The 16,631-nt window shown below is 33.7% G+C and overlaps 1 protein-coding gene across 1 annotated transcript; it reads left to right on the forward strand.

Annotated features, from left to right (window-relative positions):
- The first annotated feature begins 624 nt into the window (after positions 1-624).
- Positions 625-16,134, forward strand: LOC128672724 (uncharacterized protein). The gene is made up of 4 exons (XM_053750054.1): positions 625-958; positions 1,923-2,099; positions 12,364-12,474; positions 15,386-16,134. Exons 1-4 carry the CDS (start codon positions 898-900, stop codon positions 15,610-15,612), a joined length of 576 nt encoding a protein of 191 aa, XP_053606029.1. The 5' UTR covers positions 625-897; the 3' UTR covers positions 15,613-16,134.
- The last annotated feature ends 497 nt before the right edge of the window (positions 16,135-16,631 follow it).

Below are 16,631 nucleotides of genomic sequence, written 5' to 3' on the forward strand. Positions count from 1 at the left end.
GAGACACGTAACGTAAATCGTAGCGGGAGACGGGGAATTTATTAGTTCTAAAGATGTCAAAAATATGAATTTGAATCATAGTAATAAATAAATTTTACCAGTCTTAGAATACGCGATAAAAGAATAACTGAAATTTTACTTCGATTCCTTTTCAGAACTGAAATTCACGCGTGCGAAGTCGTGGGAAATAGCTAGTTATACATATATTAGCGTGAGGATGTAACAAATTTACTTTCCTAAATACCTAAATGTTAGTTGTGGTTATATGCTAAAGGTGTAATAATCTTGGTGATAAGATAAGGGGCAGGGTAACAGTCTTTATACGTCACGAAAAGTAACCAAGATTTAATCCTAGGTCTAATCGTGTTGTCAAGTAATGCAGAAGAAATGAGAGAGGGCACAAAAATAACATATAGGTTTGTAGTTATATTCTACATACCTATTCATACTCAAAATGATGGTACCTAGGTAGTACTTTCTCATCGAAATGATTTGCACAGCGCTCCTATGGTGTGCTTTAGTTGAGCCGATAGCCGTGAGGTAAGACCGTCGAAACATTACGTACTTTAGAGGTCAGACTCCCTCAGATTTGGAGTCTCTGATCAAGTACCTACGTTGGTATAGTGAGTGAGGCGCCGTGAGCATTGTGCGCTCAGCTGTCAGCCACTGCGCCCGTGCCGCACCGTGTTGCGTAACTTTACCGCGCGACCGGCGACTTATCAACCACAATAAGAAAGCCATAGCGTATAAGCCAAGTTTCGCAATAAGTCAATCCTTTTATGAGACCTTCAACTTCAATGCCGCCTGAAGCCACCATTGTGACACGGTTCAATTGAATATGTGTTTTTGTACGGTTCTGTGATTGAATTTGTATGTTAGCGGTACTTTGCCAGCAAGATGAAGGGAAGAGCTCTTGGCGTTTTGTCAGCAGTGTTGATATCATATTTCACAATCACAGGTAATTTATTTATATATGTTATTTTCTTCCAGGTGTCTAAAATTTATGAAAGCTAGTCTCTATTTGGAGAAGAGCACCGAGCGTCACTTCGTTCTTATCGGATACTTATGTTACACTCCGAGGTAAAGTTGGCTTAGTAATCAGAACTATGTTTTATATACAGAATTTTGCAAGACAGACAAGCTTAATTAATTCATACATCATTAATTCGTCTTGGGGAGCATCCCCTCAAAACTCTGCAGTCTGCGGGTGTGTTCCGAGAAAACTGCAAAGTAAATAGGTAAAGAAAAATGTCTTGAGCTTGTACGTTAATTTATTGACATTTTTACAATTTCTTCATAAAAATATTTAAAAGAATATTTTACAAAACACGTTAAAAAAATAAGTTGTTATTTGAGACAAACAAATGGATTAATTACCTACTAAAATATTGTAATTTAGAAATTTTGGCATATAGTTGTAGTTACATAACTTTGAGTCAAATTAGACACCAAAATTCTTTATTAGATAGCTAACGCTTCGCTCTCTTTATTATCAAGCAACAGTTCTTGCCAAACTTTTTGTTTAGTAATTTCTCTTGGATAATTTATTATTATATACACATTGTTTATATTTGGTAAGAACTGTTGCTTGATAATAATGAGTTTGTACAAAATCTGAAAATCATAAAGGAACCCAAAACGTTATCACGTAAAAGATTTCAACGCGCTGAAGCTTCATTGTATTGGCGATAGGCTAATAGCTCTCGTTTTAATTTAATAAAATAACACATTGTTATCATAATCTACATTTTATAATAATTCTACAGGAGTAAATATATCGATCCATCTGAGAAATAGTATCAACAGGCACCAAACACGCTGAAATTAACGTTGTGACTATTTTCATAAATCGACGTATAGGTACTTTATACCTGAACACAATTTATAAAATATATTTGGAGGTTCATTATACCTGATTTCAGGATGTGCGGAAGAAGGTGGTCGAGTGAAAAGGGTCCGCGCGGACAGTGCCTCGGTCGCCAGGGAGCCTGCGCAGGCGCTGGATGCACCTGAACCCGAACAGGACGCCGCTCCCGCGCCCCCCGCCTTCCTCAGCCCTTCAGTCAAGGAGTACCTTGAACTTGGCATGGCAATACCAGGTAAGCAAGGCCGTCGCTAAATTAAAATTCAGATGTTTAAAACGGACGTCCGCAGGGCGCGCCAACCTGTTCTGCGCTTCGGCATTCATGCAAATGTAAGTAGAAAATTTCTGCTAAGATGCTAAGAATTTTCTTCTTGAATGGATTTCTTTTCGAGGCTATAGGTAGGAGTTGGTAGACGAAACGTTTCTACACGACGATTGCAGGAGGTGTTAAAAGGCTTAGTAGCACAGTTTTAGAATCATCGGACTCATACACGGGAATGAATATCTTCATTTGCATTAGATAAAGGTTTGCATATAAAAGATGTTAAAATAAATTCTTTTTCTACCAAAATTAGCCGTTTCAATAGCATGCAAAAATACATTAAAAACTCAATTTTTACACGTATCTGAGAGACGTAAATTTAAACAAACTATTTTCAAGTTTCATGTAAATTTTTGACGGGAGTTTTCCTATTTATTTTCTGTCATACTCAAAAACTATGCTAAAGCAATTTACATAACATTAACATTATTTTATGTTGGATTGATATTTTTATAAAACATGAAGTCACAAGACTCGCGAAACCACAAACCATTTCGAGGCAGATGGGCTGAGGTGGCAGATCATTATAAAGCAATTTTGTTTTGTTTACTGTTAAATAAGAAGGATTATTAAAAAACTTTAGCATTACCTAATTTAAAATCAAATTAGGCGTTGTATACCTACTTAAATGTTAAACGTGGCCTTAGGCCTTATCTACCCTGTAAGGGACAAAGAGGTGATTCTGTATGTATGTAAAATATATATACACAAATAAATATACTTATATGCATGCCCCCACATATTTTGCCTGAAAACGATCACATCTAATTATAGTCTAATTGCAATTACGAACCCCAGAACACGTTCGGGCCGTGGTCGTGAGTCTCGCGAGAGATAATTTTGATCAATGTATCGAGTAACGATAATCCGTCAGAGGCATGTATACGTTCGGGTTCACTGAGCATGACTCAGTCGTTATATGTTGGATGTTGTTTTTATGCACGTTTGGCGTGCAACGGAACGTTATCCTTGAAGCGTGTTGTATGGTCTAAAAAGAACAAGAGAACTTGTATGAATATCAATAACACTATGGGAATCTTACTAAATTACTTAGTAGCTTTATTTTTTTAGAACATTTGATTTAAATATTTTGAATCTAACCCTAATTGAAAAGTCCCAAAAATATTAAGTAAAAGCAAATGAAATTAGATTTTACATATGAAATAGTGACTATAACTAAGTAATAAGCACTTATTTACAATCTTGATCCTCTTGTGTAGATTGAAAAAAAAACGAATATAAGAAAGATATTTATAATCTATCTATAATCTATTAACTGATCTTGCAAATACAAGGCAATCAACCACTGTACCTACACACACTCTATCATATCGTAAATAAGACTTTACATAATATTAATGTTTACATGGATCTGCCGAAATTTAATCACTTATGAGATTTGTTGTAATTTATAAATGTATTGATTTATGTTAACTTGTTGAATTTTATAAGTTAGGTACCTACTTATAATTATTTAATATGTACATTTACAGATTATGTTCTTTTTTTTTTAAAGTGTGTGACCCTTGTCTAGTCTATCCAACCACGGGAAGTCAGACCCATTTAAACAAACAGTGAAATTGAGAAAAATGTCTATATTTTATAGTCTAGCCTAGATTTATTAACAAGAGCTATATATGATACATATTAATCATTCATTATTAACACTATAATTATTCCACTGAAATTTTAATGACGGTGATGTATGGTGCGAAAGTATTTTCAAGGTTTTTGCTTAAACATAAGTTAGATCTTAATTGTGCTAACAATCGAGCATTGTGAGCGAGGCCGTGTTACTATTACTATCGTGGTATAGTTTGGGTGCCACACCCATAGTAACCTGGCTCCTAAGGCCATGTAATAATTTATTAGCATAAGTACATTAGTTGTAGTGCAAGTAGCTCTACAAATAATTGGCAAAAGATGTAGTCAGTCTCATATTTCAGTAGGTGCATACATGCAGTATATATGTTAATTTGAACTGCGTTTGCGTGTTGTACGCCATTAGGACATCAGAATTAATCTGACATGCTCTGTACACAATACGACCAACCAGCATTTAATACACGTTTGAAGTTACATAAAAGTGAATTGATAAAACATAGTGATATCCAAAATCGAAGCATTGAAATTGTCAAATTTAAAAGTCAAATTTTAATTATTTAAGCAGTATTTCTCAAAAAGATCCGAACTACTAGAATTTCGGAACGACCGCTGCTAAAAGAAATGCCGTATGAAACGCAAATTACATTAGTTAATTGAATTTTACTACAAAATTTCGAAAAAAGGGAAACTCTTGTTCTTACTTAGTCCAAGTCTACTCGTGCAAACCACCCTGACATTCTGCATTCGAGTAGAGGTCGTATGAAGGCAGTCGTGTGCTATATGAGAAATATCAATCTTGTATTTACATCATCTAGAATAGGGCTAGCTCATAGATTTGGCTTTAGTCAGACAGTAATTTAAAACAACCAAGTTAATGATATAAAACACTTGATAAACTTAGTGATCACGATCGTTACCTAGGACAAAATCGACAAAAATGAACTAAAAGAATTTCATCATGACTTTAAAAAAATTTAAGAAGAAAAATGCCTACTTTCGTGTGGTAAAAATAAGTTGTACAAATAAAAATTAATAGGGTTCTTATAATAGAACCCAGTCAAAACGAGTTCCACAGCTAGTTTTTTTTGCTCTGTTTTTTTTTTTCTACAATGTAAGTAATTTTTACGATAGATTTATTAAAACATACATAACATTATCTAAAAGACTTTTTCAAACTGCGATGTTTTATTTCTACCACTCCTAGAGCGTGAGCTTTTAGTAATAAATCGAATGTCAAGGTGTTATCAGACTTCGTAAATATATGACGTATATATGCCGTAACAATTTATTTGATATTTTTATTGTATTTATATGATAAATAATTACTTTTATGAGGACATGAAACGAATAAGGAAATGGGACACTGATCTATTTTTTAAATGTAAAGCGGATATGTTATGTGCTTTTTTACGATAAGTAAGAAGAGGGTTCCTATTCATGCGGTCAATATCCTCGGTAAAAAATAAACTCATCAATAATTTCAAAAGATCACTCAAAAAAGTCCTATGTCTGTGTTTCTAAATGAGATACAAAAAAGAGAAATGATTAAATTCATAGCGTCAAATTACACTAGGTGTTCTCTAGTGATTTCTAAAAGGTTATAGGTTTTTAACAAAATTAAGAATCTTCAATGACAATATTAACATCACCGATATAGCGCTTCTTCCTTTTATTCCGAGCCGGTTTGACAGGTTCGGCTACCACTAAACCGTCGCTCACACCGAACGATCAAGTAAACTAAACGACTGAGACGTGTATCTAATTACATAATTGCATATGTGCAATATGCATGTTCTGTGTTTATGAGTACTATGAAGTTGGGATTACGTCTACCCCCTGACTCTCAATCGTAAATTAATATATCATAAATTTATTCAAAAGTGGTGAAACTTTATGCGTTTTGTCATGGGGCAACCGTAAATATTTATTACAAGTGCAATATTTTTAATTGGGCTTATTAAATTAGACTTGTATTATTATAAAAATAATAAAACACAAAAACTTTATCTCATTTTTAAGAAAATACTTTTATATCATAGAAAAAAATATCGAAAAAATATTTGAATGTCAACACTGAACTTCGAACTGGATTTAAAATAGGAATGGGACTAAACTTTGATTCTCAATTCAACTCAATTTGATCAACTTTTATTTTCGTGAACTGAATCGACAACTGGGTTGATCTATTTCACAAAAATATAAAATGTAAAGAAAATATAAAAGCACACGAGAAATTACAACATGATGCGTTGCATGCAAACTTCATTGATCGCACATTGTTATGGTTTCACATTATTGCCTTTAGCATTAATTTACATTCGCTTGTGATTTCGCTCGGCGATAATTTGGCATTGCGAAATGTGCATACACAATATTATTAGACAAGGCTAGATTTGAGACTCGCCATATTGGTATTGAACACGACAATAACGAAAATTGCTTCCTATGATCACGTATTCTGCGAAAGGGCCCACAACAAGTTGTAGAGGTCCATGCCGGAGAACTTGACATGCATCTGTACATAAAATACGCATTCAAATGCACATCATTGTTGCATGTAGTATGGTACCAAATGATTTCACCTACCTACTTCTCTAATTGCCTAAAAAATAATGCATTGGGGAGTTAAAAGCAGAAATTTAATAATTAATTCAAACGGAATTCCAATTAAAATTGAGTGAAAAGACGTGTCCATTATAAATAAATCAAAATATTAAGACAACAGTTACTCTCGGTTCCGTATCTGAGGTTTACCCGTAATAATGATGAAATATTAATATGACGGGCTATTAAGTTGTCATTTACAATACAATATGCAACATGTTTTGGAGTTTTGAAGGCGCGGCTTTTGTAGTGCCGACTTCCACGTCTAGTTTTGCTTTCAACATGCGTCTTTGCTGTTAGTGGTTAAGAAAGAAAATCCTTCGAATTATTTGAAAATGTATGTTAGTTCCCGTATTTAGCGGCGCAGGCGCTGGACTGGCGAGCTTGCGCTTGCGCCACAGCCCATAGTTCAAGTTGCGCCACTCGGACTATGCATACATACGTTTAGCTATTATTAATGTTAAATATGGCGTGGTGGTTTTAATTAATTGACCATACATTTGTATTCTTTTGTATTTGGATGACAGCTCTTTTCAATATTTAATCTCCTATATTTTATATTTCATTAGGTACTCATCGCGGTACCCATTAATCAGTTAGACGAGAAGCTCGTCGGATAGCTTTGAAGTAATATCCTGTTCACTACTTTATTTAAAGATTGCTTTATGATAAGCGTGGGATAGAAGTTATATTCGTGAGTGCCCTTGAAATTCAACGGAAGACTATCAACATCTCGTCAATTTGTTTTCTAATCGAATGTCCTTAATATTTATACGAGTCTATGTCCTAAAGTGCAAAGCTTCCATTAGCTTTATGTAACCGTCAATCTGAGGTCACTTCTAAATATAAGATCAAATACTAGAAAATCCGGTTCATTGAAGTGAAGATGTACATAAATATATGATGTAGGTACACTCAGAGCCACAATTAGTACGTGCACTTTGTTAAAACTCAATTAAATATATAATTGCATGCACTTCTAAAATGTCATCCGTTTTATTGCACGAGAAACTAATTAAAATATTTATATTATTGGTTACCTATGAGATTGATTTTCTCAATGTGACCTTCCAATCTTGTTCGTGATATAAAAATTATTATTTTCTATTTTATTTGTAGGAAAGAAGTGCCTTAATTCTTATAGGATTTTGTCGTTTTAATAAACATTTAAGTTAAGTATGTACGTACAACATAAGTACAGTAAAATAAGTAGTCAGTTGCCAACGTAGATTTTGCAAATTTTGCTTATGTTTTATTTCTTACAATGACTACTTATTATCAGATTTATGACTAAGATTTATCGTATCGTATGATGTAATATTGGGTTCCAATTATATTTACAAGCTTTTTTGCATTTAATTTTGAATGCCTGTGAAGTATACCAGCTAGTTAATGTTCTGTTGTCACCTTGTTAAACGCGTCGCGATCGTATGAAGACACTATGATGCTAATGAACGTGCAATAGTTAACGATCGCAGTCGCATTTGCATCGTTTCATAAAGCGCCCTTGGACCTGTAGCACCGATATTCTATGAAGACGAGTCCACAGAGAATAATCAAACCGTTTGTAATCAACGTAAATGTTTTTTTTTATTAACTATCAAAACTTCAAGAATTTAGCTAGTAAAATGAAGTTTATCTACTCAACAGATTTCCAAAATTTTACCAGTAGACACATTATTCATGAGTGGCTTAAGCTAATGGCGCGTGTTAAACCACCAATATACCATTGAATATATGCAATATGTAATGTAGTTAAAAATATTTCTCTAAAACTGGTAATAAATTATCTATAACCCAAACAATGCTTAGACAATCAATCTACACAATAGCAAAGGTTTCATATTATTTTGTCAACTGTAGCGACATTAATAAATGTTATTTCTGACCTTAGATTTTTATTCCTACATTGTTTTTCAATTCACACATCGATTAGATGTCGACTGAGGATGCTCGGTCCATGTATGCAAATATTTCCTGATGTCTATATTTTTCTTTGTGAGACTACTGTTCAAGGCTTGTTATGTAACATTATTAGTACTTCCATATAAGAGTACACTTGACACTGATATCGGTAAAGTATTGAAAATATTGACGCGTTGAGATAGATATCTTGTATAAATAGTGGGTTCTATTTTTAAAATTATAAATTTTAAGTAAAAAAAAACAGCTACAAACTGTATAGGCGTCTGAGGAATTTTTTTAAATGTAATTAATCTACGTCTTAAATGTACGTCTCATGTTAAAACTTATTAGTTTTAACATGAGACGTACTATCTACATAGCCTGGAAACCGCAGTAAATGGCGTTACCTACAGAGTCAATTTAGATTTCTTTGTATATTTATGTCGTCTATTTCTACATATTAACAAAATGATGTAGGCAGAGCTGGTGAGGACGACCTGAATGACCAGCAATGCTTGGAATCGCTTCTTACCCAACACTATCTGGACAGAACTCGTCGTTTATCTGTACATTTAAAATATGCTGTGCATTTAGATTAATTGAGAGTTTATGTAAGTTTGCAGAGTTGCGTAACGTTTGATCGGGCACTTCCCTAGACCCATCCAGTAATGTACGAGCGGTTATTGCGATAGCCATTCAAGAATATGACGAGTAATTACTCATTTACTGTATAACAATTTATTGATCACATAATGAGTCCGTCCATGATCGTACGGTGAGGTGTACCTATGAGCGAGAGTTATATGTGGAGCTGATTAGAATACTAAAAATAACGAGTATTGTAAGATATTTTTCAGTTCGTGTTAAATACATCCTGTAATGAATTTGAGGTAATTTTTGCTCAAATTGCGAAATACTTTGCAAGTTGCTCGTAAAATGCTGGTCGATTGATTCCTACTTTACCCGAAACTTTGAGAACTTTGACAAATCCTTATTTGATGTCAACATTATGAAGTAATGGTGCGGCAAAAAGTGCTCGCTTAAGACGTTAAGGAGGATATGCAATCAAAGGCCGTACGAAGTGGTAAAGAAAAGTATAAAAGTGGACTTTGGACGAACGAAGATGAGGCCCCGGAAAAGCGTCCAGATGTTGAGAGATCACAGAAGGAATAAAACGACCATTCAGTACAGTTATCTAGTCAATAAATAATGTATATCACGAAGAATTTATCCGCGATTACATAATGTAATACCTAATAGTAGGCCGACCATTATTCTCTGCACAATCACGGTGTATTGCAGTTGCAGAATTAATGAGGATCAAAGGTGGCTGCATCGCTCGCAGCAGTTCAGCTACGAACTACGGGAGTGGTCTTCAATGCTGACGATCATGAAACTGGGCTAGATGTATATGTAGAAAGTTTAGTTTTATCTCAGAAATGGGCAGTCTATCATCCACCTCATTTCCGCCACAGACTAAGAAACAAAGAGGAATAATAATTTCAATCCAAAAATAACCCCATTTTTAACTGAATTTAAGTTACTGGTTTGTTAATTACAGATTTAACTATGCACTTCACGAAAGTTTTGTTACTGAGCTGGCTATAACAACACAAAGTTACCAATCATACGTATTATTAAAGTCAAGATATTTGGCATTTCTACATTCTCTCAAACTGGGCTTATTTATGGTCGCCTTTGCAATTTTATACCTATTATTTAACTGGTATAATAAATAACATTATATACAGAATAATCGTGAGAGTCCCTAGTAAGGGTCAGGACCTAGTGAAAGTAGTTATAGCAAGCGAACTTTCGTTATCTCGGAAACTACCAGGGCATTATAAACGATCGCATTATGCCAATATAAAACGGGCATATTATGTCATATTCAATTTACTAATAATTTTGAATCAATATTGCTCAAATTTGCATACTTTTATGCTCAAAATATTACACTCCTGTTTTAGGTTGTATAAATATGTATGTGACTTTGTTATTTGAATATTATAATATAATTGAAATATCATGCCATACCATAATATGATCAAGATACCATGTATGCATGAGCGGTATGACTCATTTCAAACAAGCACATATCCTACATAATTTGAGCTAAAACTAAGAAGTGTTTTGCAACATCAATGAGAAGAAACTCTACAAGAAACTCATTTAATGTATTGGTTCCACCTTGTTTATACATTGGAATTATAATTTGATAACTAAAATTAAGTTTACACTTAATATTTTTTTTAAGTTATCCTCGTGTACTTTTGGGAATTTGGGATACCCATTTATGTTTGAAATTGAAAAAAAATATAAAAAACCAAATTAATGTGCAATGTTTGCACATTAATTTGGTTTTATATACCTATTCAGGATCTTTATATTTAGTTCAATAAAAAAATAATTTTAATGAGATATAAAAAAAAAATTGTTTAGTTATCTGATGGACGTTGTACAAGAACGTACGGGCCATCATTTATCACGTCAAAATTAGCAATTAAGCTATCAGTTAAATTCGAGTACTTTTTTATTTGTGATATCTCCGCAGATCAGCACATGGTTACTTCAGATTGATTACAACAATTGTGGATCACTTTAACATCAAGGTTTTATTACTTACATGTTGAAATTTTGAGCAGAGATGTGCTGCATTTTATGTTCAGTCCAATAAATATATGCCAAAATGGATACTCTCTGGTATCTATAATGTCCCTATCTGAAGAAATCAGCGCATATGAGATTTGATGATGACGTCTCTTCAGTTACATTTAGTACACGTATATAAATAATAAATATTTAATGAACTACGATTTTTAAAAATAAATTATAATTGTAAATTAAAATTTGTGTATAAGGTATGAAAATTACCATATCTTATATAATTTTAAAACTAGTTTCAAGGTTGAAAACCGTAAAAACAAACAAAAAAACAATTTATTGCCGATGATTATGGGTGGGAGAAAAAGGGATAGTTATAAATAATTGAATATCTGCCACAGAATAAGTTATATTTACATATACATTGAATTGTAAATGAGGCAGTTGTCTGTCTGCTATGATAAATTTTATTATTGTTCGACACTATTTTGGTCATGCGGTCTTTATCCATGTGCATTTATATATTTCTCGCGTATTATTATAGAAATCTATACATTGTATGAAGGTTCCCTACAAAGTGTGTATTAACACTTTCACGGGCACGAGAAAAGACTCCATAAAAATATTTGATTAATATTTTTTCAGGATACTACGCGTCTATTCACATGATATTTTTTTTTTACAAATGGTTAAAAGCTCCCAAACATGTCGGGACGGGATATACGGGACAAAAAATTGGTAATGCACGAATATTTGACCAATCAATGAATTACTGGAAGGTTCCCGATTACTACAAATCGTGAAAGCAAGACAAGCCATATACCTCATCATGGCTTCCCTTCAGGTTAGGTTCCTCAAGCTTCGAGAAGTCACAGCCGTGAATGTAACTGGGAATACTCGAAAATGAGGGATATAAATGCGGGTATTCCTCGTATCATTTTGATACGATGCATATACATATAACTAGTATTAGTGTATGCTGTCGTATACTGTATAAATATTCCCTGTACCGGCCATTCACCGCCTTCTATCAGATAATTATCGTGAGAACTAACTACTAACAATATATCGCTCTGTGTCACTTCGATAATTACCAATCACTTTTGAGACTAATTAGTACTTAATTGTCAAAATTTATCGGTTAAGATTTTTATTGAATACATCCTATCCTAACATTTATGTTTGATTTAACAATTCGATTATAATTATATTTTGAAACAAATTGTGTATGTATATCATAACCATCTATAATTTAAAACTAAATAAATACGCAAAATAGAAAATATATTTTTCAAAAAAAAATTACTCCACGCAAAAGACATCAACGCGTCTTGTATGTGAATGTGACTGTTCTTATAAATGTGAATTAATTTACGTGAATATTCATAACAAACATGTGCTCACGGTAAGTTGTTAAATCGTCTACGCCTTTGCTTATAATATGTCGTCAACGTTCCAGGTAAGCCAGGCACTGACTACCCCGTGCTGGGCGCGGTGCCGTACACCAACTTCTACTGCGACGAACAGCCTTATCCAGGCTTCTTTGCTGACATGGAGACGCGTTGTCAAGGTATTATAACTATCTCATTTCGCGGGTTACTCCCATTACGACAAAGCTCGAGGCTGTGATGCTTCGAAGCCTGTGGCCAACATCGAAAATATTCAAATGTTAAAAAAATAGCTCTATTAAAATACTAACAATTTTAACACTTTCGCATTTAAGTATTGGTAATCTTTACTTGGCCTGATGAATAATAAGCTCTACGTAGTTTATATAAATATTGAAAAATAACAACATTTATTTAAATCAAGATGGAAATGACAAGACACCCAAAAATTTATTTAACCCCTTAAGTCGACAATTTTTCAATTTTGGTTCGAAACAGAAGATTTTTTTTCGAATGACATCTATTACTTTTTTATGAGGTGAAAATGTTCTATTAATATGCAATAAATAATGCGAAATGTCTAATTTAGTTATACGTAAAATAAACATTCGTAATCAAACTAAATATAACTTTTATAGCTCTCTGAAGGACACCCATAAACTGAAATCATAAAGTGGGCGGAAAACACGCAAACGTTGCTAAATGTGTTTGCTAATACTTAATTACAAAAAAAAAATAAAAATAAATGAACATCTTCAAATAGTTTTGGAGTTCTTTTTAATTCGGTCTACTTATCCTTTGGACGAAACGGTGGTGGTGTAATAGTTAAGACAATCTATAATTGTGATGCCCGCCTGTGAACTGAAAGGTCCCAGGTTCGAATCCTACTGATGCCACGTGAGTTTGTATGCCAATTTGACTCATGTAGTTTTCATAAACCACCACTTGCTTCCGACTAAGGAAAACATCGTAAGGAACTTGCACTTTAGTAGATAATTTATGGGTGTGTAATGTGGTAATGGCAAACCACTAATATTGCTAAAAGTAGTTATGTGTACTTCATTCTGTCATAATGATTGATTGCACTAGATTTTGACAATCACACATATTTGCAACATACATACTGCAATTCATTTAAATATCTAATTTGACACACGACTTCGATACGCCAGACTGTCTGATATTTATTACTGTTGCTTGTCTAGAAGTTACAAACAAGTGTTTAACCCAATTCATGCATGTCGAGCGTGGGCCATATGACACATTACTGTGCATAAAAGAAGCTATTACATTACTAGTGTGGGTGTCCGAACTGATGGTTCTATTGTCTAAAGTCTGTAACCGGCCTTGGCAGTGTCAAGATGATTAAACATTCTGACCTTATTGGTACTGAGGTCAGATAATTGTAACAAAAAGCCACCCGGAAGGCGGTGATAAAATGTTATGTTATACGTTTTAAAGTTAATTATGTGGTACCACATAATTAACTTTCGGTTGGTTATAGCAAATATTATCGAGTTTTTCCACCTCGAATGTCGCATGTACGTCACAACCAGTTACGTCTACAAATCGACGTCTGGTTGTGACGTACATGGCTTACTGACAATTTTACTACTTATAAAATTTGTCCTTAACAACTGTCCTATCATACAATATAGTCATAATCACAGAAGAACTATGTTATACGTTTTAAAGTTAATTATGTGGTACCACATAATTAACTTTCGGTTGGTTATAGCAGATATTATCAAGTTTTTCCACCTCGAATGTCGCATGTACGTCACAACCAGTTACGTCTACAAATCGACGTCTGGTTGTGACGTACATGGCTTACTGACAATTTTACTACTTATAAAATTTGTCCTTAACAACTGTCCTATCATACAATATAGTCATAATCACAGAAGAACTATGTTATACGTTTTAAAGTTAATTATGTGGTACCACATAATTAACTTTCGGTTGGTTATAGCAGATATTATCAAGTTTTTCCACCTCGAATGTCGCATGTACGTCACAACCAGTTACGTCTACAAATCGACGTCTGGTTGTGACGTACATGGCTTACTGACAATTTTACTACTTATAAAATTTGTCCTTAACAACTGTCCTATCATACAATATAGTCATAATCACAGAAGAACTATGTTATACGTTTTAAAGTTAATTATGTGGTACCACATAATTAACTTTCGGTTGGTTATAGCAGATATTATCAAGTTTTTCCACCTCGAATGTCGCACGTACGTCACAACCAGTTACGTCTACAAATCGACGTCTGGTTGTGACGTACATGGCTTACTGACAATTTTACTACTTATAAAATTTGTCCTTAACAACTGTCCTATCATACAATATAGTCATAATCACAGAAGAACATCAAGAAAATAATTTAACTTAACAGCTACTTCATGAATAATCACAAACTTGAACGTCAGTCACTTTGGTCAGGTTTACCAGTGTTTTTTTCACTGTCCACACCATTACTTTACTTATAATGACAGATAAATAATAAAATAAATTAAAAAGATACACAGACAATGTTAAACTTATAACTCCCCTCTTTCTGTAGTCGGGGGTTAAATATGCATTGTTTGTTTGTATTGTTTGTAATAACTTTATTGCATGAAAATAAGTACATTAATCAAAATTAATACAAGAAAGATAATTGTACAACGGCGGACTTATCCCATGTAGGGATCTCTTACAGTCAACTGGCGATTGGTATTATGCCTGCTCTTGCATACTTATCATACTAATTTTATAAATGCGAAAGTTTGTGAGATTGTATGTGTATATGTTTGTTACTCTTTCACGCAAAATCAACAGGACGGATTGTTATGAAATTTAGTACACGGGTAGAATATAACCTGGAATAACACTGAAACTGAAAACTGAAATTCCTATGAGAAAGTAAGTTTGTTTGTTACCTCTTCACATTCTATCTACTCAACCAAACTTCTTGAAATATCGCATACATATAATTTGGAGAACGGAGAAGGACATAGTGTACCTTTCATCCCGAAAAATTGCACACGGGCGAAGCAGCGGGTAAAAGCTAGTAAATAATACTTGGAGTTTGTGACGTTCCAGCTTGGCACTACTGCGACATCGACGGGCGGCAGGCGTCGTTCCTGTGCCCCAACGGCACGGTGTTCTCGCAGGGCGTGGCGTCCTGCGACTGGTGGTTCAACGTGCGCTGCGCGCTCTCGCCGCAGCTCTACCCGCTCAACGCGCGTCTGTACCGCCGCAGGAAGCAGGCCCGGCCGCAGCCGCACAGGCTCATTGACAAACAACTCGTTGATGAGATATTCCTCTGATTAAAATATGTTTGAGTTATTCATTGTGTGTTTGAGTAGATGGATGGGAAATTTGCAATGCGATCGAGAAAGTTAGTCGAGACAAACTGTAGATACATGGATAATAACATGTGAATGAAATATGCTTATGTAAAAGTAAGTTTACAGTGTTGCCAACTTCTAGTTTTTTTATCCCAAGAAGTTGCTAGAAGTAGCTAAATGTGAATGTAAATTATGTAGGTAGTTACAAAAAATATATTTGAAATATGTAACTAAAAAAAAAATAATATGACAATTGTATTAACTGTCACAAAAAATAGCTAGATCTAGCTAAAAAGTGAAATGGTAATACAGTGTAGTAGGTACTCCGTTACTAATTTCATGAGTTTATCTAAAAATACGTGGTGTTGTCACCACACTGTTGCCACTTTTACCACACTGTGTGACTGTTATTCAGGCGAAGAATTATTACTATCCTTCCTAGAAATTGTAATTTTACTGATTCTGTTATGTGCAATAAAGTTGAAATAAAAAAATAAAAATTTATTGTTAACGTATAAATAATTGAAATTAATTTAAAAAGCGTTACGATATTTAAATTTCCAATACTTTTTTATTATAATATAGTATGGAATAAGCGTAAAAATGAGTGATTGAAAGGTTTAGCTATAAGATTTTTTAAGCTTGTAAATATAGTGCTTGATTTTTTACTTTAGATGTAATCTTTTCAAAATGTGATTAATTAGGTAAGATTAAAAAAAGCAAATATCATGTGGCCATAAATTAGTTTTCAGACCAAACAAATAAATTCATTTGAAAACAATTGTGTTATTTTTATTTTACCTACAAACAACAACAACGGAATTATGAGCACATTCATCACATGTATGATTGTAACTTTTCTTAATGAAGCTATTTCACTATCGGTAAACAGTTCGGCAAACTTTGGTGGATTCGGCATACATTGCGGTAAATAAAAGCTTACAAACTATGTAATGTGTGTTCATTCGTCGACATCTGTCTGAGTTTAAGAAGTAGCA

Source organism: Plodia interpunctella, chromosome 9, assembly GCF_027563975.2.
Source record: "Plodia interpunctella isolate USDA-ARS_2022_Savannah chromosome 9, ilPloInte3.2, whole genome shotgun sequence".
Taxonomy (NCBI): domain Eukaryota; kingdom Metazoa; phylum Arthropoda; class Insecta; order Lepidoptera; family Pyralidae; genus Plodia; species Plodia interpunctella.